The sequence below is a fragment of the Melopsittacus undulatus genome, chromosome 19 (genome assembly GCF_012275295.1).
Source record: "Melopsittacus undulatus isolate bMelUnd1 chromosome 19, bMelUnd1.mat.Z, whole genome shotgun sequence".
Taxonomy (NCBI): Eukaryota; Metazoa; Chordata; class Aves; order Psittaciformes; family Psittaculidae; genus Melopsittacus; species Melopsittacus undulatus.
In genome coordinates, this window is record NC_047545.1 from 2,836,577 (window position 1) to 2,860,322 (window position 23,746).

Genomic DNA, 23,746 nt, shown 5'->3' on the forward strand with positions numbered 1-23,746 from the left:
AAGTGCCCGGTGTCCCCATGCCAGACATCTCCATGCCGATGTCCCCAAGCCAGGTGTCCCCATGCCAAGCAGAGCCGCTCAGGGCCCCCGGTCTGCCCTGGCCCCTGTGGGTGCTCAGGGCAGGGAACAGCAGTGCCTGGGAGTGCTGGGTGATCCCCGGGGGAGAACGGTGCCTGGATGGGGACAGGCACAGGCAGGGACACAGAGAGAATGGGACAGGGACGGCTGGGGGATGTGGTGCCCGTCACTAGGGCTTCATAGGATGAAACACAGGAGAAAGCGTGGTGGCTCCAAGTGATGGCATTTAATGTACTTTTGTGTGGTGGGGACTGGGCCATGACCAAAGCAGGATGGGGACAGGGACGTGGGACAGCCTGAGCCACGGTGGGGCTGGGGGGCACTGGGAGAGGCACCGCAGCAGGGGGACAGAGAGGAGCTGCAGCCCGGCTCTCCCTGCCTCGGTTTCCCCTGAAAAGCTCCTATGGGCTTGGGGACAAAGCAGCGGGGCGGGAGGTGGCACCCCCGACCCCTGCGGTGCCCCCAAACCCCTCACCTATGGGCCCGGCGACTGCTGCCCGTCCCCCTTGTGCTCGCAGCCCTCGGCCCCGGCCCCGCTCAGCGCAGCCACCTCCTGCCCCCGGCGGTGCGCGGGGCTGGCGCAGCGGGTGTCGGCGGCAGCGGCGAGCAGCGGGGCCGCGCTCCGCAGCAGCGCCCGCAGCGCGCACCCGCAGTGCCAGGGGTTGCCCGAAAGGTCCAGGTCCAGCGCGGGGCCGGGGCCGCGGGGGGGCAGCTCCAGCGCCCGCAGCCGGTTCCTGGCCAGGTCCAGGACACGGAGGTGGCGCAGGGGGAGGAAGATGCGGGGGGGCAGCTCCCGCAGCTCGTTCTCCTGCAGGAACAGGAGGCGCAGGGCGGGTGCGGGAGCGAAGGCTGCGGGGGGCAGCGTCAGGAGCCGGTTCCCCTCCAGGTCGAGCCGCTCCAGCGCCCCCAGCCCTTCCAGGGCTCCCGGCGGCAGCGCCGCGAGGAGGTTGCGGGACAGATCCAGGCTCCGCAGGGAGCGCAGGGGCTGGAAAGCCCCCGGTGGCAGCGCCGCCAGCGCGTTGGCCCCCAGGTCGAGCCAGAGCAAGCGGGGAAGATGCTGGAACCATGCGGGGCGCAGCGCCCGCAGCCGGTTCCCCCGCAGCACCAGGTGCTGGAGGTGCCGGCTGCTGCTGAAGGTGTCGGGGGGCAGGTCGAGCACGCGGTTGTCGGTCAGGTCGAGGACGCGCAGCGCGGGCACGGGGCGCAGCAGGGCCGCGGGCAGCGTTTCCAGGCGGTTGGAGGAGAGGTGCAGCTCCTGCAGGTGCGGCACCGGCACCAGCGCGGAGGGCGAGAGGGCAGCGAGCGCCGTGAACTCCACCGAGATGGCGATCGTGGTGCGCGGCAGCCCCGCGGGGAGGGAGCGCAGCGTGGGCTCGGTGCAGACGAACCGGGTGGCGTTGGGCAGCGGGGAGCAGGGCTCGGCGGGGCCCGGCGGCAGCAGAGCCAGCACCAGCAGCAGGATCCGGGCCGGTGCCATCATGGTGCCGCGCTGCGGGCAGCGGCCAGCGTCAGCCGGGGATTGTGCAAGCGCTGCCGCTGCCAGCTCACCCCACAGCAGGAAGGTGCCCTGAGCCCCATGTCCCGCACCCTGGTCCCCACACCGACACCCCCAGCCCTACCCTCACCTTCCCAACCCCGGTGGAGCTCCCTGGGACCGTCCCTTCTCCTCGGTGGCTATGACCCGGGGCAGCTGCTGGTACCGGTTGGGAAATTGCTGCCTTCACTGCCATCCCCCAGGGTGCTGGCATCCGGGGCAGGGCCAGGGTGGTGGCATCCCCACGTCCCCACTGAGCCCTATGGCTCTTGCAGCACTGTCACCCCGTTCTTATACTTCAGGATTCCCAGGGACCCCAGCACCCATCACACCACTGTGCTGCACACCCACATGGGTGAAACTGAGGCACAGCATGGGATGGGTGCATGGCAAAGCCCCATGAGTGGGCCCGTGGCATGGCCCATGGGTGGTGGCTACTGCAGGCAGAGCACTGAGGAGCTCGTTGCATGGGAGAGGGGCTGGGGATGGGTTTAGGGGTGCTGGGGGGTGTTGGCACTGCAATGGGGTGCGTGGTGTGGAGAGGGGTAAGTGTGGTTCAGGGGCTTTGTCCCGCATGTCACCCTCCAACCCCTTCCCCCATCCCATACCAGACCACCCCCCAGGACCGGTGCTGCCCCCGACGCAGGGGGGAGCTCCCGGGGGGAGGGGATCAGATGGTTCCGAGGCGGCGGCGGGGGGGGAGTTGCCTCCGGTAAACGGGCGTTTATTGGGGCCGCGGGGTACAGACCGCGGGCGGCCGCATGCATGGCCGCGGGGGGGGGCGCCCGCCGCCCCCCACCCTATTTACAGCCTGCCACCCCCCCGGGGACCTGCCACCCCCCCCAGGGACCCGCCAACCCCGTGTGGCACCAAAAGGGCCCCTTTGCCAGCAGGGAGTGGGTTCGGTGGGGTCCCCCCAGCCCCAGCGATGCCCCCATCCCCTGGCTGTGCTCTCCAGGAGGGGTGGATGGATGAGGTCCCCCCAGACTGGCTCTGGGCAGGGGTTGACCCCAGGTTAGGAGTGTGAGTGTGCCCCATCCGCAGATATCACACATGTGGGGGCTCCTCCGCCCCACTGCACCTCACAAGTTCACCGTGTCCCATCACCACAACCAACGCACCCCCGGGCCAGGTGTCCCCAGGGTGCTTGCAGCACCACTAAGCCCCTTTCTTGGGGTGCCTGGGTGCAGCTGATGGAGCCGAGGGGCTGCAGGGTGAGGGGCACAGCCCCACTCTTCCTCGGCTGTGTCCGTGTGTCCATCCTGCTGCCCCCCAGGGATCCCCTTCCAGGGTGCCACATCCCTGGGTCCAGCCTGGGGAGGGGACGGGATGGACGGACGCCCCCTGGGACCCAGGGCAAAGCAGCCGGAGTGTGGGGCACTGCCCCACTGCCAGCCGGGGACACCCCCAAACCCTACCCAGGGGGTGCCTGTGTCCCCCCCCACCCATGCAGCTTCTCGCCCCATGCCCGCAGCTCTGCCCTGGCCACCCATCCTTGTCCCCAGGGAGTGCTGGGGGACACTCACACACACACACACACACACGGTGGGAACCTATTTCCCCGAGGGAGTCCGCTCCACGCCGTAGCGCAGGAGGTGCTGCAGGTCCGTCAGGGCCCGCGGGGGGCCGGTGCTGGGGGCCCGTGCCCCTGAGCCGTGTCTCCCGTAAGCACCCTCACCGCTGTTGAACGTGTGGTTCCTCTTGAGGTGGGCGCCGGTGCGGCCCGTGCCGTTGTTGGCGTTGAAGTTCAGCTGGTCAGGGTGCCAAGGAGGCCCCTTGGTAAAGTCACCCCCTTCCCCCCCGGGTGCCGAAACCACCCTGCGGCGCTCGGGGCTGGGGTGCGGTGTGCCGGAGAAGTCACCGTACGAGCTGCGGGGGGCACGGCGGGTGCCGGCGGGGGGGTGCTGCCGGGTGCGGGGACCCTCTTGAGGCTCCCGACCCCAATGTCCGTCCCCCGAGGAGTCGCTGAGTTCAGCCTCCAGCTCCTGATCCACCAGGATGGCGTGGCAGGAGAGGGGGATGCCGCGGGCCGGGCGGGCAGAGCCGGCGTGGAGCCGCCCGGTGCCGGTGGTACCGGAGCCACCGGGGTCCCGCAGCGCGGCGTTGATGATGTTGTGACTCTGCTCCCAAGTGCAGTTCTGGAGCGCTCCGGGGCAGCGCTTCTGCTGCAGCGGGGTCTGCTCCGGCGTGGGCAGCACCCCCGAGTCCAGGTCGTGCTGGGCGACCTTCCCCAAGTCCTTGGGCCACCCGTTGGGCATGAGCGGGGCCAGCAGGGCGCCGGGTTGGCCGCTGCGCGCCCGGCGCTCGCCCAGGCGGCTGACGCTCACCACGGACTCGCTGTGAGCCAGGATGGTTTCCTTGTCCTTGCGCCGCGCCAGCTCCTTGCGGTCCCGGTGCCCGATGAACCAGCACACGCTGAAGCCCGAGATGACGGCGCCGATGACGAAGGCGGCCACGGAGGAGATCACCAACAGGTTCACCGACACCAGCCCGTCCGGCTCGTCCACGAAGCTCTCTGTCACCAGCCCTGGGGGGGCAATGGGGAGGACACGGTCGTGGTGGGGATCTGTGGCCTTACCACGTCCCCGTGCCCCATCCTTCTTGCACTCACCCTCGCACTCGCCCAGATGGGATGTGCTGCCGCCGGTGATGTCCTGCTCAAAGGCAACCCTGGGGGGGTACAAATTGAGGAGGGGAGTGAGGGGGTCCCAGCTTGCTGCAGCCAGTGATGAATTGGCCGGGTCTCAGCAGTAGAGGGGTGCAGGCACTCCTGTTGTCCCCCCCACACCACGTCCCCCAGTGGCCCCCCTGCCATGGGCCTGGCAGCATTCATTACCTGGGGCTGGGCTCCAAGAAGATGCAGGAGCCCTCCGGTGTCCATCCACAGTAGGGATCCTGGCTCCCGAGGCAGTTCCTGGCAGGAAGCAGGGAAGTCAGGATCCCCCCCATGAGGGGGACAAACCCTCGGCCCCCACGAGGACCCTGGCTCAGCGCCGTGCCTCAGTTTCCCCTGTTACTGCTCACAGCTGTGCTGAGCCGTTCCCAGGCCGATCCCAGCACCGGGATGTGATCCCCAGCTCCTCCCAAGCCCCCCCATCAATCCCTGCCCACCAGGACACTCACTTCATGCAGCCCGAGTGCTGCTGGCATCGCGCCACCGGCACCCTGGCCACGCAGGGTGGGAAGGCCAAGAGCAGGGACCCTGCTGCCTTGTCCAGCTCCAGCCCCAGCAGCCGCCGCTCGTCTGCCGTGTCCCGGCCACACCTGGGGACAGAGCTCAGCGTGGCCCTGGTCCTGCTGCGCCCCAGACGCTGGGCCAGAGGGGGGCATCTCACACACCCCTGCTTTGGCCCACACACACCTTGCATCCCTCTGACCCATCCCTTCCTTCCATCCATTATCCATCCACCCACCCATCCCTCCATCCATCCACCCATCCCTCCATCCATCCATCCATCCATCCATCTCTCCATTCATCCTCCATCCACCCATCCATCCATCCCTCCATCTATCTCTCCGTCCATCATCCATCCCTCCCTCCCTCTGTCCTTCCCTCCCTCCCTCTCTCCATCCCTCTGTCCATCCCCCCAGTGTCTGTCTCCAGCACCCACCTCCCAGGCTGGTAGGTCTCGAACTCCTCCAGGAAGATGCTCTGGCTGCCGGGAATGGCAGGCGCGGGGCTGGAGCTGGCGTTGGGCTGGATGAGGAACTTGAGGACGGTGCCAGTGCTGGCGCCCAGGAACACCACGGTGTGGTTGCCCCACGGCCCTGCCGCGGTGTCCACCACGATCTTGCGGAGCTGGTATCTGTGTGGTGTGAATGGAGCTGGCATCAGGGAGGGGAGGGGAAACTGAGGCAGGGTGGGCCCAAGGAGGGGGATGGGGTGTGCAGATCCCAAATGGAAACTACTCCAGATCCTGTGCAGGAACCAGTCAGACCCATCCTGGACCCCAACCATTCCTCACCCCAAATCCCACTCAGGATCCTGACCACATCCCACCTGCATCCATCTGGATTCCAACTGAGATCCTGCTCAGATCCCAATAAAGAACCAGCCCAGATGCCCCTGATCCGTCAGCAGGACCCCAACTGGTCCCCAAACCCAGCCCTGTGTCCTGGTCCTCATCCCCACATCCTCAGCCCCTTATCCTTGTCCCAACCCTTGCTGGACGCAGTGACTGGATCCATTCCCATCAGCAGGAATTAAGGCACATTTCATTAGGATGAGACAAGCTCACAGGATTTATCCAATCTCTGAGTACTGGCACATGCAAGGCTTCAGCAGCACCCAGCAGCACCCCTTAGCACCCACTAGCACCCAGCAGCACCCAGCACCCACCGGCTCATGGTGCGCAGGATCCAGGGTGCGTTGCCCATTGCCGGCACTGCCTCGTCCATCAGTGGATGTGTCTTGACGAAGTTGAGGATCTCATCCGGGAAGGAGCTGGAGGAGTTGTAGCGCATCCCGGGGGAAGCGCAGCACCCGGGGCTGCGGCCGGGCACCCCTCAGTGTCCCCAGTAACATGATGGGGCCCTGTCCCCGTCATCATCTCTGTCCTCATCATCATGCCCATGCCCAACCTCTGATCACTCCTGTTCCCATCCCTGCCCCTGTCCCCATCTCCATCCCTATCCCAATCATCTTAGAGTCATGCTCATCCCCATCCCCACCACCCTTCCTGCGGGTACCAGCCCTGATCACTCCTGTTCCCACCTCTGTCACTGTCCCCATCCCCAATCTTTCGCTCACTCCCATCACTCTCCCTGCGGGTACCAACCCTGGCTGTCCCTGTCTCCATCCCTGTTCCCATGCCCCTTCCTGCCCATCCCAACCTTCTTGCTCCCATCCCTGTCCCCACTCACCGGGGTTTTGGCACCATGTCCTCGGGCACGGGCGTCCAGATGGACTCGGGTGACTTCTGCTCCCGGAAACGTCCCTCGAAGACAGCAGCCACTTGGGTCATGTCAAAGGCACAGACGGCCGAACCAGGAATGCTGCAGGGACACGGGCATGGGGTGAGCACCCCAACCCTTCCCCATGTCCCCTCTGTGTCCCAGCCCAGCCCTCAGCAGGGTACAAGGGTGTCCAACCTGTTGGCAGGCGTGGAGAAGACAGCGAGCACCACGGGGCGCCCGTCCAGCTCCAGGATGTCGGTCACGGCTTGGATGACGTTGAAGTAGAAATGGGAGTCTCCCGGCACGGAGCAGTTGAGCCGGGCCTTGAGGAAGGACGTCCACTGCTTCTCCAGCACCCGCTGTGAGCCCCCCATGTCGTTCTTGCACACCCGGGCCACCCGGGACACCACCACCTATGGGGTGGAAACGATCATCACCCGGAACCCAGGCCTGAGATTGTCCCTTTATCCCTGCTCCCAGCACGGATGTCTCAGGCCACCATGGGGATATAGAATAATGGAATCATAGAATGGTCTGGGCTGGAAAGCATCTTAAGATTATTCAGTTCCAACCCCTGCCGTGTGCAGGGACCCCTTCCACTGGAGCAGCTGCTCCAAGCCCCTGTGTCCAACCTGGCCTTGAACACTGCCAGGGATGGGGCAGCCACAGCTGCTCTGGGCACCCTGTGCCAGCGCCTCAGCAGCCTCACATGGAAGGAACTGCCTTAACTCCAACCTGAACCTCTCCTGTTTCAGTTTGAACCCATCACCCCTTGTCCTGTCGCTACAGACCCCAGTGAAGAGCCCCTCTCTAGCATCCACCCGGACGGATGCCACCTTCTCCCACCTTCTCCAGGTAGTTGAACTCCATGGCGATCTCCCGGAAGAAGAAGTAGACGTGGCTCCTCCATTCCACGGCGTGCACAAAGTAAGGCTCTGTGGGGACAGTGGCAGGGTCAGGGATGTCCCGGGATGGTGTGAAGGGGCCATGTGCCATGTATTGGCATGGCACTTGGTGGGCACTGCGCAGGGGGAGGCACCTTTGAACCATTTGGAGTCGTGTTTGACGGTGCGGAGGGTTGGGCTGTCCCCAAGGCTGCGGTAGATGACGGCGTCGATGGCCAGGAAATCGGTGACAGTGGCGGTGAAGAGCATCCCCCCTGCATGGAGAGGGGTGTCAGGGGTGCGGGCAGGGGGCAGAGAGCACAGCACCCACAGGGTGCCCACACTGACCTGTGAAGAGGGCCACATTGGCGTGCTTGGGGTCATAGGGACACCGTGCCATGCCGCTGATGTTGTCCCCGACAGGCTCCAGTGTGTCCATCTGCAGTGGGGGAGGCAGGGCCATGAGCAGGGCAAGCAGGAGCATCCCTGCGCTCCCAGACCCGGGGGTTCACGGGGGGGCCCCTCCTGGTGGCCACCATCTACTCACGCTGTAGTTGGCGCAGACCGGGTTGAAGGCGTTGGTGCCGCAGACGAAGAGCAGGTTCTTGCTCCGCACCAGCAGCACCTTGATGAAGTTGCGGCACTCTGCCTGTGCCGGCGAGAGGGGACCGTCACCCCCAGCGCCCAGAGACACCCCTGGGTGCCCCCCCCCATGGCTAGGGGCTCACTGGGGCTGTGTTTTCACCCCCAAATGCTGTTTATAGGACCTAACATTGGATTTCTTGCCAATAAATCACAGCCACTGGCAGGGAGCAGGGAGGTGACAGGGGGGGGATGTGCATAGGGGTGGCCTCGTCTGTGTGATGAGGGCATGGAGGGTGCAAGGTCCCCACCCAGGGGGTATCTTGTAGGGTACAGACCCCCTCACCCCATACCTCGTGTTTCCCTTTCATCCTGCAGATGCTGATGTCATGCTGGTTCGAGTGCCATGTCAGCTTCTGGGGGGGCAGAGAACACAGTGTGGGGCTGGGGAGAAGCTGGAAGCCCCCTCCCCAAACACCCCCGTGTCCCCCCATGTCCCCAGGGGCACTTACCCGGTGGTAGCGCATCTCAGTGGCTCCAGTGGGCTCCAGGCTGACGCGGTAGATGTTGTCCCTGGGGAGGGGGACACGGGTGTCACCACCCTGCTGTGATGCTGATGTGCCCCCCAGCCAGGCGTGTTGGGGGGTGCAGGATTTGGGGTGTTGGGGTGGGCATTGAGCATCAGCCGGGCATGGACAACCCCAGCAGCACTGCCCAGGGTGCCCCAGAGCAGATACTGGGGAGCCCAAAGGCCCCATTTTGGGTCCCTCCCCAGCAAAGGTCGGATGGGTGCTGGGTGCCCCCCCCGTGGGGAGAGGCTTTGGGGTGCTGTGGTCAGACCTGTCCCCGATGAAGAGGGTCCTGTTGACCTTGAGAATGCGCTGGATGTTGAGGCGCTGGGGGCCCCCCACTTCAGGGCCGGGCGAGCGGCTCATGCCGTGCCCCACGAACACGGGGTAGTGCTTCACGTCTGGGGGGGCACAGGAGGGGCACACGCTGCAGGGGTATCCACACAGCACCCTGCCCATGGATGCCTCCCTCCTGCCCTCACCCCAAAACCCATTCCCACGGGTACCCCCCTCCCAAAACCCGTTCCCCTGAGTGCCCCCTCCTGCCCTCACCCCAAACCACCCCAACCCCCATCCCCTCCCCATGCCCCCCCTTGCGCCCTGGCCCCCACCCCTGGTGCGCACTCACAGTCCTGGGGGGCCACAGCGATGGGACCGGGCTCCTCGGGGAAGGTGCCTCGGGCCCCCCCCTGCACCCAGAGCAGCAGCAGCAGCACCAGGGGGGGGCGGGGAGGCGGCGGCCTCATGGTGTCCCCCGGCGCGGGTGGGCACCCACCGCTGCTGTGGGAATGGGGAGAGGTGGGAGGGGGCAGCACCTGCGCCCCAAGCCCATCACCGCGGTCCCGGGGCTGGGTGCTGGGCTGGGGCCGGGGCTGAGGGGCCGGCGCAGGATGGGGCTGGGCTTGGCCATAGGGAAGCGGAGCCTTTCCCCATGGAGGAATTACAAATGCGCTGGGAAAAGCGGGCGCTGTGTCCAGGCACAGGGGGGTCCCCGCCCCCCCCACCTGCACCCCAGGCTGATCCCGGCTCCCCGCATTCCCATGGCATCCCAGTGTGCATCCGTGCAGGCCCAGCCACAGAACGTAAACCCATTAGAAAGGCACCGGCAAAGAGGTGGGGCACTGGGAAAGGGGGGGACATTGACAAGGGGTCATCCACTGGGAAACGGAGGGGACACCAGCCCTGAAATCCCTAAAAGTACAACTTGTTTGGGAATAACAGCAGCAGGGGCTCAGCACGACCAGTCCTGGCCCCTAATGAATCAGGGTTCGTTAGGAGGGCAAATTATTCGGCCTTCCCCATATTATATTATCTCATATCCAAATCCCATCCCTTTCCATAGGGCTCATTCCCTTTAGAACATACACAGCGTCAGTAAGCATGGTGGGGCTGGGGACAGGGAGACACGGGGATGCAGGAACATGGGGACATGGATGACAGCCCCAGTGCCACCCCCACTGCCTGCCAGCCCCTGCCACCCATCCCTGTGGGAACAGAGCTCAGCAATGAGCAGCCAGGCAGGAATTCCATTGATCGCCAGCTCCATGAGAGCGGGTGTGATCGAACCATCACGTCCTTGTGGGGACCGAGGACGGGGACATTGTGTGGGGCTGGCGGTCACGGTGCCCCGTGGGGAGGCTCAACCCCAGATCCAGCGCGGTGCCACCAGCCCCGGTGCCACCCGGCACTGACCCCGGCCCGGCTGTGTCACAGCCCCCGGGGACAACTGACCCTGCCCTATGGTGGCCTCCCAAGGACCACGCTGGGCCGGGATAACCAGCGTGGAACGGGATAACCAGGATGGAACAGGATAACCAGGGTGGAACGGGATAACCGGGTTGGAACGGGTCCACGGAAGAGCAAACCGAGCCTCAAAACCGACACAGCTGAGCAAAACCGTGGCACAACCGCATCAACCAACCCAGAGGTTTGGTGCTGCTGCTGAATCCGTGCCAAGGAGTGGGATACGGGGGGGATTTGTCCCCCAGAAGAGGGAAAGGAGCCGTTTCTGGCACAGCGAGCACCGGTTCGGCACCCATCGGGTTGGTGGTGCTGTGCTGCGGGGGCCAAATCAGCAGGAGCCCCATCCCCTGGGCACCAGGCTGGGAATTCCTGGGTTTTAATGCATTTGTTGTGCCTGAGCTGCTCCAGGAAAGCCATTAACAAGTGAATTGTGGTCATTAAAGCCTCGGGGGCTTTTACCACCTGAGCTGAACTCGGGGCTCCCCCAGAGTGTCCCCCCCCCGAGCCTCCCCTTGCGGGTGCTCCGCACCCAGCCTCATTAACCAAACAAGCCACCCCCCTCCTTGGTACCAATATCCCTATCCCAAACCCATCAGATTTAAGCATCCTGTGGAATTCCCAGGTGCTGGAGTGAGGGGGGACACGGATGGACACCCTATAAAGCAGCCTTAAGGGAAGGGATCGGCTTATATCAACCACTTGAGACTCCACCACCATCTGGGGTGCAGGGCGGTCTTGCTGCCGCCGGTGCCTGTAAGCCCAGGGTGGGGGGGTCCGGTGTCACTGTGTCCCCCCCCCAAGCCCGTACGGTGACAGGGAGCGGGCGCGGGGTAACTGGAGCCTCCGGCACCATAAATGCCGCCGATTGTGCGGGCAAAGAAAAGGCAGCGGGGAAAGGGGGGGCTCGAGGGGAGGGGGACACGGCGGGGGGACGAGTGACACACAGGGACCCATTCATGGTGGTGGCGGAGGGCAGGGGACGGTTCCCGTGTGTGTCCCCAGCGCGGTGCGGGGAAACTGAGGCAGGGGTGAGGATGGGGCAGGGTGCGGGCATGGGAAGGGTGCTCCGGGAGGAACAGAGGGGTCCGGCCTGGGTGCCTCTGCACAGCCTCGGGCATGTCCCTTGTCCTTGCCCCTGCTGCAACGCTCTTCTCCCTGCCTCAGTTTCCCAGCGTCTCCCCCGCTTTCCCAGTGTCTCCCCCCACCTTATTTCCCAGTATCCCCCTGCATTCCCGGTTTTCTAATGGGTTTATGGAAGCACACACAGCCCCCCCATGCACACAAAGCTTTGGAACTGGAGAGGGGGTTGAAGCCTTGTCCTCTCCCTCCACAGCATCTTCCTGACTCCCCAAAACAGGGATGGAGGGGAAGCCCCCCAAGTCCTCCCTCCTTCATGCTGCAATTCCAGAGGGAGCTATGAGCTCCCTGCTATTTGTGGGGGGACGCTGTCCCCTTCTGCGGATGGGAGCCCTTCCCAGTGGCATCAGGGCACGGCTCCTGCCCGCGCCCGCAGCACCCCACTCTGCCCACCTGAGCTCCTCCGGCCACCTCCTGCTGTCCCCACCGCAGGGTGTCCCCACTGTCCCCTCCCGGCTTGGAGAGGGGGTCCCGGATGCCTCAGTCCCATCCTGGGGGTGCCCCGACGGCGTTGGGGGCTCCGGTGTCCCACGAGTGGCTCAGCTGTCACGGACCCCCCCTTGGCCCCACCATGGGAAGGTAGAGCTGATGTCACCGTAACCGGAGCCACCACAGACACCCCCCCCAGCAGCTGTCACCGCAGCCGGGGAGCGGGGGGGCACCCATGGGACCTCCTGAGCGGCACGGCCGCGATGTCCCCTCCCACCATGGAGCCATGAACACAGCCTGGAGATCCCCCCATGGCAGTGGGGTGTCCCCCCCCCCACCTCACCTGCACCCCAAGCTGATCGCAGCTCCCCCATTCCCGGATTCCAGCAGTGCTGGGCCAGCCAGAGCAGGAACACATTAGAAAGGCACCGGGAAAGCAGGGGGAACAATGGGAAGTGGGGGGGGGAGGCATTGACAAGGGGACACTTACTGGGAAATGGGGGGGACACGAGCCCCAGAATCCCTAAGAACACAACTGTTTTGGGAATAGGAGCAACAGGGGCCCAGCCACGACCAATCCCAGCCCTTAATGAATCAAGGCTCATTAAGAGGGTGCTTTATTCACCCCCTCCCATATGATATTATTTCCTATTCAAATCCCACCCCTCTCCATAGGGATCATACTGGATTTTACCCCCTGTTTGGGCTCGTTTCCTTTAGAAACCCCCAGCACAATAAGCAATTAAATATGCTAATAAGGTCCTTATAAGCAGCATTAACTGGTTAATTAGAAAGCCCCCCATCCCCTCACCAGTTTCCTCCCCACAGTGTGTCACTGTCCCCAGAGCATCCCAATGGGAGGGACCACAGAGAGGGTTGGGGGCACCAGCAGTATCCCCCCCCCCACTTGCCATGGGGACCCCCCCATCCCAGCTGCCACCACCGCCGGGGCTGGGGGGGCTCAGCCCCCCCCGGTTTCCGTTGTGAGGCCGGTTCAGATGGCAGAGCCAGGAAGCAGCTGTCCCCATGGCGGGGACAGAGCAAATGTCACCCCGGCCACCTGGCCCCCGCCATGGGTGTCCCCCCCGCACCACCACACAGCACCCCCAAAGGGGGGGTACGAGGGGCAGCACCCCCAGAGCTGGGCCAAGAGGATGGGGGGGACCGCGGGGCGGGGAGGTCCCCATGCAGGTGACAGCGATGCGGTGCCAGCAGCGTGGGGCACACCATAACACAGCACCCCCCATTTACCTTGGTGCTTCAGGGCCCGACAGCGGCTCAAATGTCCCCCCCGGGCCTCCCGCTCCGGTTACCGGCTCCGCTTACAGCTGCCGTTTATAGCGTCCGTCCCCTCCCCACCGCCGTAACACCCCCCCCCACCGCCGTAGCACCCCCCCGCAGGCGTCCGTGTCCCGCAGTACCCAAAGGGGTCTGACCCCCGATGTGGGGACCCCCCCTCGGTCATTTGGGGCGGGTTTGTCCCCACATTGGGTGCCCAGGGGTGACTGGAGGCACGGGGACAGTGCCCGCCGGTGGCACCCATGGGTGCTGGTCCCTTCCATCAGGCCAGGGAAGTGCTGCATGCGGTTTGCATGTTAAATACATGTCACCTGCATGTTAGATACACGCCATCTGTGCAGGTTTCCTATGGAGATACCACTTCATGCCATGGAGGGGACAGGGGGGTGGTGAGGGGGCGCTGTCCCCCCAGTTCACAGCCATTATCCCTTGTCCCCCCCAATTCACAGCCCTTGTCCCCTGTCTCCCCTCCTGTCCTGCTGGTCCCCCCAAAGCGTTTGTCCCTCCACACATCCCCCCATGTCCCTCTTGTCTCCTCAAAGATTGTCACCCTCCTTATCCCCAAAGCCACACACCCCTTGTGTCCCCAGGGACCCCGTGTCCCCAGGGTGCCCTGTCCCCGAGCGGGCAGAGGGACCCAACTCCTGCTTCCATCCCAAGAGCCAAACCCAGCCCCACACAGGCAGCCCTACAACAACAAACCAGGACACGGAGCCGCACGGCTCCCAAACAACACCCAAACCGACCCCAATCCTGAGAAAGTGACCCGACAACAGCAAACCAGGTGGGAGCCGGAGGAGGTGCTGGGAATGCCGGGAATGAGCGCTCAGCCCCTCACCCTCACCCTGGTTTAAGCCTTATTCAGGTTCAGGTGATGGGGTTGTGGGGTAATTGCCTGCGGTCCCCACTGTGTCACTGTCCCCAGCATCTCGCTATCTCCTGGGTGACGCTGGTGCTGGAGCTGCCACCCAGCTCCTGGGGACACCAGGGACAGGGCTCCAGCATGCCAGGTGGTAGGAGGTGATGCTGGAGCGTGGGGCACAGCGCGTGAGCTTCACCCAGCTGCATCCTCCTCCTCCTCCTCCTCCTCCCAGTGGGGTCACCGGTGCAATCTGGCTCCATGCCGTGGTTTTCCAGCCACCGGGAGCCACCAGCATCCTGAGCCCAACAGAGCTGCTGGATTCACTAGGGCCAGGTTGGTGCTGCTGGATGTGGGATGGGATGCAGGCTGCAAGGTGGGATGTGAGATGCAGGCTGTGGGTTGGGATGCTATGTGGGATGCATAATAGGATATAGGAGACAGGATGTAAGGTGGGATATGGGATGCAGGCTGGGATGCAGGCTGGGATGCAGGATGCAGGCTGAGATGCAGGATGCAGGCTGGGATGCAGGATGCAGGCTGGGATGCGGGATGCAGGCTGGGATGCAGGATGCAGGCTGGGACATGGGATGCAGGCTGGGATGCGGGATGCAGGCTGGGATGCAGGATGCGGGATGCGGGATGCAGGATGCAGGCTGGGATGCAGGATGCAGGCTGGGATGCGGGATGCAGGCTGGGATGCGGGATGCAGGCTGGGATGCAGGATGCAGGCTGGGATGCGGGATGCAGGCTGGGATGCAGGATGCAGGCTGGGATGCGGGATGCAGGCTGGGATGCAGGATGCAGGCTGGGATGCGGGATGCAGGCTGGGATGCGGGATGCAGGCTGGGATGCAGGATGAAGGCTGGGATGCAGGATGCAGGCTGGGATGTGGGATGCAGGCTGGGATGCAGGATGCAGGCTGGGATGCGGGATGCAGGCTGGGATGCAGGATGCAGGCTGGGATGCGGGATGCAGGCTGGGATGCAGGATGCCAGTGGCGGTGTGGAACAAAGGGCCATTGTTCCCGACTCTCCCAGCGCCGCCTCCCGCTCTCCGAAGGTCAGGTGCTTCCTTGCTGCCCTCCAAATGGCTCCTTGTTCTCCCGCCAGCGCCGGCACAGCCCGAGTGGCCGCTGTGCCACCAGACCACACCACCAGCACCACCAGCACCAGCACCACCACAGGCACCAGCACCACCAGCACTACCACTGCCACCGGTACCAGCACTGCCACCGGTACCAGCACTGCCACCAGCCACAACTGCCACTGGCACCACCACCGCGTGCTCCCGGCCACCAGCACCACACAGCTCCTGCAGGATGGGTGACGATGTCCCCATCCCCTGGGCGGCCCCACCAGACGTGTCGGGTGTCACACGTGTGCAGGCACGTGTGAACTGTGTGTTAAGTGTGTGGGCAGCAGGTGTCACGTGTGTGCTGGTGTCATGTGTGTGTAGGTATGTGCACACCATGTGTCATGTGTGTAGGTATGTGCACACAATGTGTCATGTGTGTAGGTATGTGCACACCATGTGTCATGTGTGTAGGTATGTGCACACCATGTGTCGTGTGTGTAGGTATGTGTGCACCATGTGTCACGTGTATGTAGGTATGTGTGCACCATGTGTTGTGTGTGTAGGTATGTGTGCACCATGTGTTGTGTGTGTAGCTGTTGTGTGTGTGTGCACCATCTGGCACATGTGTGTGCACCACATGTCATGTGTGTGCAGGTGTCAGTGTGCACCGTGCCCTGTGTGCATAGGAGGCTGTGCATGGGTATCACACGTGTGTAGGTGTCTGTGCACATGGGGGGGGTGCTGTGCACATGTGTGAGTACACACACGCCTGTGCATGGGGTTGGTGTGTGTGTGCATGCGTGTGCACCAGGCTGCCATGTACACGTGTGGTGCATGTGAGCGAGGCTGTACTGTGCACTCCCCACCTCACCGGGCAGAATCTGACCCTGCACAGGGCAAGGATGGATCCCGGATGGATCCCATCTCCCAGCCTCCCATATCAGCTGCTAAATGCTTCCCAATTTCCTGGCGCTTTATGTCGATGTCCCCGGCGGGAGATGATGGATGGGGCTGGTCACAAAAGCCACTTCTGTTCCCACCGCCCAACTGGGCCAGATCCCATCTCTCCGCGGGGCACGTGGATGCTGCCACTGCTGCCTCTTCCCATCGCACCCAGCTCCATCACCCTGGATTCGGGCACAGGAATGAGGGTGGTTGCCACCCCCCTGTCCTGGTCCCCAGCTACAGCAAAGCTGCACGTTCTGTGCCTCAATTTCCCCACTCGATGCCCAAGTGCATTCACTACATTCCCCCCTTTGGATCCATCCAGCACCAAACCCAGTGCTGAGCTTTGCCGCGGTGCTGCCAGGTTTGATGGGATTATCCCAGCAGGCAGGATTACACAGAGAAGAGCCAGGGATTAACCACGGTGCGTCGGCACGGCGCTGCCACAGCCACAGCCTGGCTGCCAGCAGGCTGAACTGGGCTGAACTGGGAAGTACTGGACCAGAGGTGTGAAACGAAACCCTGAGGCTGGGGTCCCCTGACACCTCCTCTGGGAGCCGGTGGCTTCGCCGAGCGCTGTTTAATCCCCCGGCACAGGGAGACGAGAGGGAGATTTTCCCCCTCTTTATTTTTGTTTTAATTTAACAAAATCGTAATTAAATAGGGAAGAAAATCCTGTTAGCACAAGGCGGCCCCACTGGGAGCTCCCCCGCGCCAGACGACTGCTCCTCCGCTCCCTCCTGCCTTCCGAAGGGAATCCAAACCTCCAGCACCCCTTACATGGGATGCAACCGAAGCCCAGAGGTCCCTTGGGATGAGCCGGGGGTCCCCAGGGCCATGGGGTCCCCTCTGTGTTGGAGCTGAGCACTGCTGGGGATACAGCAGCATCCTTTTGGGTACCACGCTCCAGCAGCCACCTCCATCACCACACTGGGGATGGAGGGATGGGAAGAAGGGATCTCAGATCCCTCCAGGATGCAGTGCTCGGGATGCTGATGGTGATCAGGTGCCAAGGGGTTAAATGGGTACCACGGCACAGCCCAGATGGAGCTGGGCTCACTCTTGGGTTTCTTTACTACTGTTTATGCCGCCAAACACACGCCGGATGCCACCACACCGGCACCACCACAGAACCATCCCACCCCGGCCCATGGCAGGGTGTTCTCCTGGCACAGCCAGAGATGCCAGTACAGGGAAAGCCACCCTGGTCAACGCCACACTCTGTGCCGGGGAGGAAAACCTCGCCGAAGGCATTGCCAGGGAATGGATACGGTGTGGGAGATGCTCCGAGGGGCTGGCGCAGCTCAGCCCACTGCAAAATCCAATCGCATCCAAACTGGCAGGTTTAATTAAAACTACTTGAGCTGGTCTGAGGATACAAACTGCATCCGGCACTGCAGCAGGGATCTGCATCCAGCACTGGTACCCTGCGAGCAGCGCAGCAGCACTGGGCCTTGTGGCCAGGCTGAGCCCCCACAGCACCAGCACGGCAGAGCCGCTGGGAAGAGCCCTCCCAGGAGCCACTGGTTTAACTGGGAGCCAAAGCATCGCGGGTGCATGTGCAGAGGCAGCAAGGGAAGCTGAGGGGGACGGTGCCACTGAGCCAGGCATCACCCCCCTGCCCCATGGCTTCATGCTCCTGGAGGGTGGCAAAGGTGCCAAAACCCTGGATTGGGGAATTTGGGGCCTCCAAAGCCACCCCCTCCAGAAGCTGGGGGCAGCGGTGCCGCAGCAAGCGGCATAGCCACACTCATGGACATACATGTACAGCCATGCCCACATGTACAACCATGCACACACGTACAGCCATGCACACATGCACAGCCCTGCACACATGTACAGCCATGCACACATGCACAGCCCTGCACACATGTACAGCCATGCACAGCCCTGCACACATGTACAGCCATGCACACATGCACAGCCATACACACATGCACAGCCATGTACAGCCATGCACACATGCACAGCCATGCACACATGTACAGCCATGCACACATGTACAGCCCTGCACACATGTACAGCCATGCACACATGCACAGCCATGCACACATGTACAGCCATGCACACATGTACAGCCCTGCACACATGTACAGCCATACACACATGTACAGCCATGCACACATGTACAGTCCTGCACACATGTACAGCCATGCACACATGTACAGCCCTGCACACATGCACACATGTACAGCCATGCACACATGCACAGCCATGCACACATGTACAGCCATGCACACATGCACAGCCATGCACACATGTACAGCCATGCACACATGTACAGCCATGCACACATGCACAGCCATGCACACATGCACAGCCATGCACACATGTACAGCCATGCACACACATGCATGGCCACCACCTCCCGCCTGGAGCCAGGGATCGGGATCGGTGATTTCTCTTTGTTTATGGGAATGGCAGCAGGAAGCAGCTCCGGGGGGGGAGGGGGAGCTGCCCCCCCAGCACCCTCCGAGCCTGAATCCGCCCCCCCCATGCACACCCCCCCCACCAGCAGCCACGTGCCCGGTGACAGCAGTGACCCAGTTCCGTGTCACCCCGGGGATGCTGCAAAAGGGGCATCGCTGCTCAGCACCCCCCTGGGTCTGACCCCCCCTCCAGCACCCAGCGGGACACGCACCTCCGAACAGCACCCACGGGCATGGACACAGCGACCCCAGGGCCCTGGAATCCAGGGACAGATCCTGCACCCTCCGGCGGGGTGTGGAGCTGGGAGCTGCCCTCCACTGTCACCAGAGCAGGCCCTAAAGCGTGGCTAAAATCGCTAGGGAGGGACCCACAGAGGGGGCCCCCAAGCCAGTGCCCCCCTTCCCCATTGCAGCGGGATGGGATGGGGGGATCTCAGCCTGTCCTACCTCAGTCCCCACCTTCCCAGTGCAGCCCCGGAGCAGGATCTGGCCTTATTGGGGCCAAGCTGGTACCTGAAGGGACTGGGATGAGGGATCCGGGGGGGAGACAGCGGTGCCACACGTGCCACCATTGCCCCCACCTTTCCCAGGCGCTGGGGACAAGCAGACCCGGGTGTCCCCGCAGGGGGTCACTCGCGGCAGGCTCTGTGTCCCCATTTCCCCCCCCCCCCCCCCCGTGCTCCCCAGGGTGGTTGCAGCATCCAACACGGGGGGCTCCCATCTGCACCCCCCCTGGCTCACGGCCTCATCCAGCAGAGGGGAAACTGAGGCACGGCAGGAAGCAGCACTCACCCAAGGTCACCCCGAGCCGATGGCAGAGCCCCGTGCCCCCCCCCCCCCCCTCTGCTGGGCTCCCCTAAAAACCCCTGCACAGGGACGGGGCTCCCCACTCCCTCCTGCCCCATGGTGGGTCCGGCTGGGGCTCGGGGGGGGCCCAGCACCCCGATTGCTCTGTGTTATATGGGAGCGATGGAGACCAAGCCTGGGGGGTTCCGAGTGAGGGCGACAGGGCAGGATATGGATCAGGCTCAGCCTCCCCATGTTATTTCAGGGTTACCCCCCCCTCAAGTCTGCAGACGGCGCAATGGTGCTGAGCCCCAAAAGGGAGGACGGGGCCCCCCTACCCCACAGATGCTGCCTGCACGGGGCTCCCCAGCTCTGTCCTGACATGGGGGCTGCCAGCCAGCACCCCCCAAGCATGGGGGGGGGGAACACTTCGGCCAGGTGTTCCCCCCATACCTTGTCCCCATAAGTTTCAGCTCCATCGAGACGGATCCAATCACCCCCGTGATCTGGGGGACTCTTTGTCCCCCCCCAGCTCTACGGGGTTATGGGGTGGGGGGGCCCTACCACCAATCATCCCAAACTGAGCCCTTGCTGCTCCCCACTATCCTTTTGGGGCTATATTGGCCCGGCCCCCCATTTCGACCGATCCGGCCCCCCCATCCCAGCAGAGGCTGCACCGGCTGGGGGGGCACACACCAGCTTTCCTCTTTTCCTGCTCCTCCCCCCCAAAAAACAACAAGCTCTGGCTGCTTCCCGAAGGAGCAGTGGAGGCAAAACGGAGCTCAATGAAGCAGGCTCCCCCCCCCCTTCCATCTCCATCCTCCCAGCTCGAAGGGGCCCCCCCCGGCCCCTCAACACCTCTCGCCCATCACCGTGTCCCGGGGCGGCGGGGGGGTGTCAGGGTGCCAACCCGGAATGCTGATGGGTGGGATGGGGGTGTGGAGGGAATGGGGAGGGGGCGAGTGAGGAATTGAGGTAATGGAGGGGGGGGGGGGTTGAAAGGTGCTGGCGGGGGTTGTCGGGGTGCTGGGGTGGGGAGAAGGGTTCGGGATCGGCGTCCTGAGGGGAAGATGGGGGTGCGGGATCAGGGATGTGGTGCGGGATCAGGATGCTGGGAAGGACCACGGTGCTGGGGGGGACATCAGGGTGCTGAGGGGGGGACACCAGGGTGCAGGATGAGGGTGATGGAGTGGGCCGGGTGTGCGGGGGGTGCCGGAAGAGGCTAGGGAGGAAGGATTGGGGTATCGGGGGGGCTCCCAGGAGTGCTGGGGTGGGGATGGGGATGCAGGACGGAGGTCCTGGGGGGTGGGGGTGCAGGGGAACCGCAGGGTGCAGGGATGGGGGGCAGAGGGATCCGGGCTGGGGGGGCTGCCGGTGCCGGAGGGGTCGGGGGGGGCCCCTCCAGCCCGTGACCCTTCAAGGTTCCACCCGCTCCGCCCGGAGAGCCGCTAACAAAAGCGCCGTTCCCAATGCAGCAGCCGGCGGCGGAGGGAGGGGGGAGGGCTGGGGGGGGGGGCACCCCCTTTTCCTCTCATTTCCCCCTCCTCCACCGCTGCCCCCCCACGGGGAGGGAACAACCGATGGGAATGGGAAGGGCACACCGGGGGGGGGACGGGACCGCACCGCATGGTTCGAAGTGGGGGGGGGGCTGGCACCCGCCGCGCTCTTACCTCGCCGTCCCGAGGGATCCGGGGGGGCCCGGGGCACCTGCGCCCACCGCAGCACGGCCGGGCCCGGCCCCGCTCCGCTCCGCGCCGCCGCGGGGGGAGGCGCCGGGGCAACCGGAGCCCGGGCGGGGCGGGGCCGCGGGGGGGGGGGGGGAGCCGGAGCCGGAGCCGGGCCCGCCCGGTGGCTGCGGCTGCACCGGGGCCGCTCCGGTACCCGCGGCGCTGGAGGAGCCGCCGCTGCCGCCGCTCCCGGAGCGGCTGCGCCCCCCGCCCTGCCCCCGCCCCGGGGGGGCGGCTCGGCCCGGCCCGGCCTCGCGAGGAGGGAGAGGCGGGGGAGCCGTCCCCGCCCGCGGCCCCCCCCGCACAGGGGCATCCCCCCCTGTTCCCCGCCTTAACGGGACCGAACTCCCCCCCCCCCCCCCCCCCGGCCCTGCCTCAGTTTCCCGTTTCCTGGCATGAGGAGGAGGAAGGGCCCCAGCCCCTGAGTCCCCCGCAAGGGGAATCCCCCCTTGGCACTTCCCCCCTTGGCACCCCCCTTCCGCAGTTCCCCCTCGCACAACGGGATCAGTCCCTGCGCTGCCATCCCCGCCTGCCTCAGTTTCCCCTCGCACCAAGGGCTCAGAGCTGCTCCATGCCCCCTGCAGTGAGGGGGGGGGGCAGGCCTGCCCCCCGTCAGGGGCAGGGGGGAGCAGAGTGGCTTTGCTACCCTCCTGTCTCTCCCCATCTGCCTCCCCAGCCTGGTTCATCTGAAATGGGACAGGAAACCTCAGCTCAGCCCCCTGAGGTGTTGCTTGCACCACGGGCGATGCCACTGGACTCTGGCATTGGGATCATGGCTCCAGAGCCGTTTGGTTCCCAGATCCCACAGAGCTGCCAGTGCTGGAGCAGCGCGTCCCCTACAACATCATCGGTGCACTGAGTTGTGCCCAGTGCTCAGCCCACTCTGGTAAGCTGCAGGTTTCTATTGCCACCAGTGATTCACCTCTTCCTGCCTCTTGTCCGGTCCCTCCCATCCCAGGGGCAGGGATGGGGACAGCCACCCCGGGGGGGGGGACACTGGGCTCCTGGGGAAGGAAACCACGACTGTGACTCAGTGCCTGAGTCACCTTCCCCAAGGGGAACACTGAGAGGACCCCACAGAGCCCCTTGACCTGTTCACACAGCCCCGGCCTCGCTGGCCAAGCTGGGGCTAATTAAGGCCAATCAAAGCTCCTCTCACTTAATTCCTCCCCAGTTCCCACGTGTCCTCCTACATGGCATGAGCATCACCAGCATCCCACTGCATCCCTATATCCCACAGCACTGCATCCTCACATCCCACAGCACCCCGATATCCACAGCACCACAACATCCCACAGCATCCTCATATCCCACAGCACCCTGACACAGGAATCCTCCCGGGTGGGAATTTTGGCCAGCAGTCTGGAAACCGGCAGCTTGGGAAGGGTTATTCTTGTCCTCAGCCTCCGTGCTGAGATTTATTCCCGAGCTTTGGGGTTTATTTGACCTTTTGGGAATTGAGCAAGGCAAAGGAATGAATTAGTTTGCCATAAATCTTGCTGCCACCCATGTGACGAGTGGTGCCATTCTCTGTCATGGGGTGCAGGGGGGTCCGTGTGCGTGTGTCCCACAGGCCTCATGCATGCTGAGCATGTGGGGTGTGATCCACAGCCCCCCAGGCCTGTCCCAGCACGTCCAGCATGGCATTCCATGGCATTCCATGGCATTCCCCTCTCCCTGCCCATCCCGGACCCCAGCCCTGCTGGGGCCCAAGCAGGGGTTTTGGGGAGTGGTGCCTTTGCAGCAGCCCCCAGCACAGGGACCCGTGGGGGGGGGTGTCATGGCACGGGACACAGTGGCCTCTGGGGACAGGGACCACAGCTGGGGGGGGCTCCTCTCTTCCCCATGTCCCCTCCATGGGTAGGAAGCATCCTCAGCATTGGCCCTTTAGGGACACCCCTTCACCCTCCCCGGGGGGGGGACAAACCAGGCAGGGCACGCACCTCTGGTCGGAGCAGTGAGCTTAACCCCAGCTGATTGCCTTGCTCCCAGCCAGTTGCTGCTCCTATGGGAAGGCCCTGCAGGAGCCTGGAGTCATGGGATGAACTGGGAATCCTGCAGCATCCTCCTAGGCTGAGCCCGTCCCCACCTCGGTGGGTGGCAGCAGCATCCAGCACTGGGGGGGGGGGGGTGCTCATGGTGGTGTATGTGTGTGCATCCCTGTGTATGTGTGTGCATATGTCTGTTCATGTGCATGTGCACACATGTGTGTGCATGCATCCTTGTCCCTGCAGTGCTGGGTGCTGGGTGCCCTTGGTCTCTATGGTGCTGGGTGCCCCTGGTCCCTGCGGTGCTGGGTGCCATTGGCAGGGCCACGCTGGCGGTACTGGGTGGGCAACGCACCCAACAGCACCGGCCCTGCCAAGACCACCTACCTGGGCCCTCACCACAGAGCCACAGCTGTGCTGCCATCCGAGTGGGCACAGGTACATGCACACACGTGTACACACATGTACGTGTGTGCACACGCGTGTCCCTCCATGCGCTGGGCTGCGAGCGCTGCCATCACCCCCCCCCCCCATCCATTCCCAGCTGGTTCTGGCCCCCCCAGAACACGCCGCGGGGTCCCCGGCACCTGCCGCCGGCCGTGGCGCTGGGGGAGGATGAGCGGTAATTAAGTTAATTTGCACATGCAAATCATCCGCGGTTGGAATCTGTTAATTTTATAATTCGATGTTTAATGCTCATCGCAGCTCTGTTTTCCTCGCCAGAAACCCAACATTTTCTGGGTGCTAATGACGGGGGCCGTGCTCCGGGGCTGGGGGACGCGCA

General features: G+C 64.2%; 2 protein-coding genes across 2 annotated transcripts in view; both read right to left on the reverse strand.

Moving 5' to 3' along the window:
* Positions 1 to 553: 553 nt before the first annotated feature.
* LRG1 (leucine rich alpha-2-glycoprotein 1) lies at positions 554 to 1,755 on the reverse strand. The gene is made up of 2 exons (XM_034070934.1): positions 1,704 to 1,755; positions 554 to 1,567 (listed from the first exon to the last, which is right to left on the reverse strand). The coding sequence occupies exon 2, from the start codon at positions 1,556 to 1,558 to the stop codon at positions 554 to 556; it is 1,005 nt and encodes a 334-aa protein (XP_033926825.1). The 5' UTR covers positions 1,559 to 1,567; positions 1,704 to 1,755.
* An 801-nt stretch (positions 1,756 to 2,556) lies between these two features.
* Positions 2,557 to 23,746, reverse strand: part of SEMA6B (semaphorin 6B) — a 36,369-nt gene continuing 15,179 nt past the window's right edge. Inside the window, exons 2-17 of the mRNA XM_034070926.1 lie at positions 9,172 to 9,323; positions 8,815 to 8,944; positions 8,487 to 8,547; positions 8,328 to 8,390; positions 7,940 to 8,041; positions 7,741 to 7,831; positions 7,548 to 7,667; positions 7,355 to 7,443; positions 6,704 to 6,921; positions 6,476 to 6,607; positions 5,952 to 6,101; positions 5,224 to 5,418; positions 4,736 to 4,876; positions 4,449 to 4,526; positions 4,224 to 4,282; positions 2,557 to 4,139 (exon numbers count right to left, since the gene is read on the reverse strand). Of these exons, the coding sequence (XP_033926817.1) occupies positions 3,166 to 4,139; positions 4,224 to 4,282; positions 4,449 to 4,526; positions 4,736 to 4,876; positions 5,224 to 5,418; positions 5,952 to 6,101; positions 6,476 to 6,607; positions 6,704 to 6,921; positions 7,355 to 7,443; positions 7,548 to 7,667; positions 7,741 to 7,831; positions 7,940 to 8,041; positions 8,328 to 8,390; positions 8,487 to 8,547; positions 8,815 to 8,944; positions 9,172 to 9,323 (2,755 nt within the window). The 3' untranslated portion in view covers positions 2,557 to 3,165. The remainder of the gene's footprint in view (positions 4,140 to 4,223; positions 4,283 to 4,448; positions 4,527 to 4,735; positions 4,877 to 5,223; positions 5,419 to 5,951; positions 6,102 to 6,475; positions 6,608 to 6,703; positions 6,922 to 7,354; positions 7,444 to 7,547; positions 7,668 to 7,740; positions 7,832 to 7,939; positions 8,042 to 8,327; positions 8,391 to 8,486; positions 8,548 to 8,814; positions 8,945 to 9,171; positions 9,324 to 23,746) is intronic.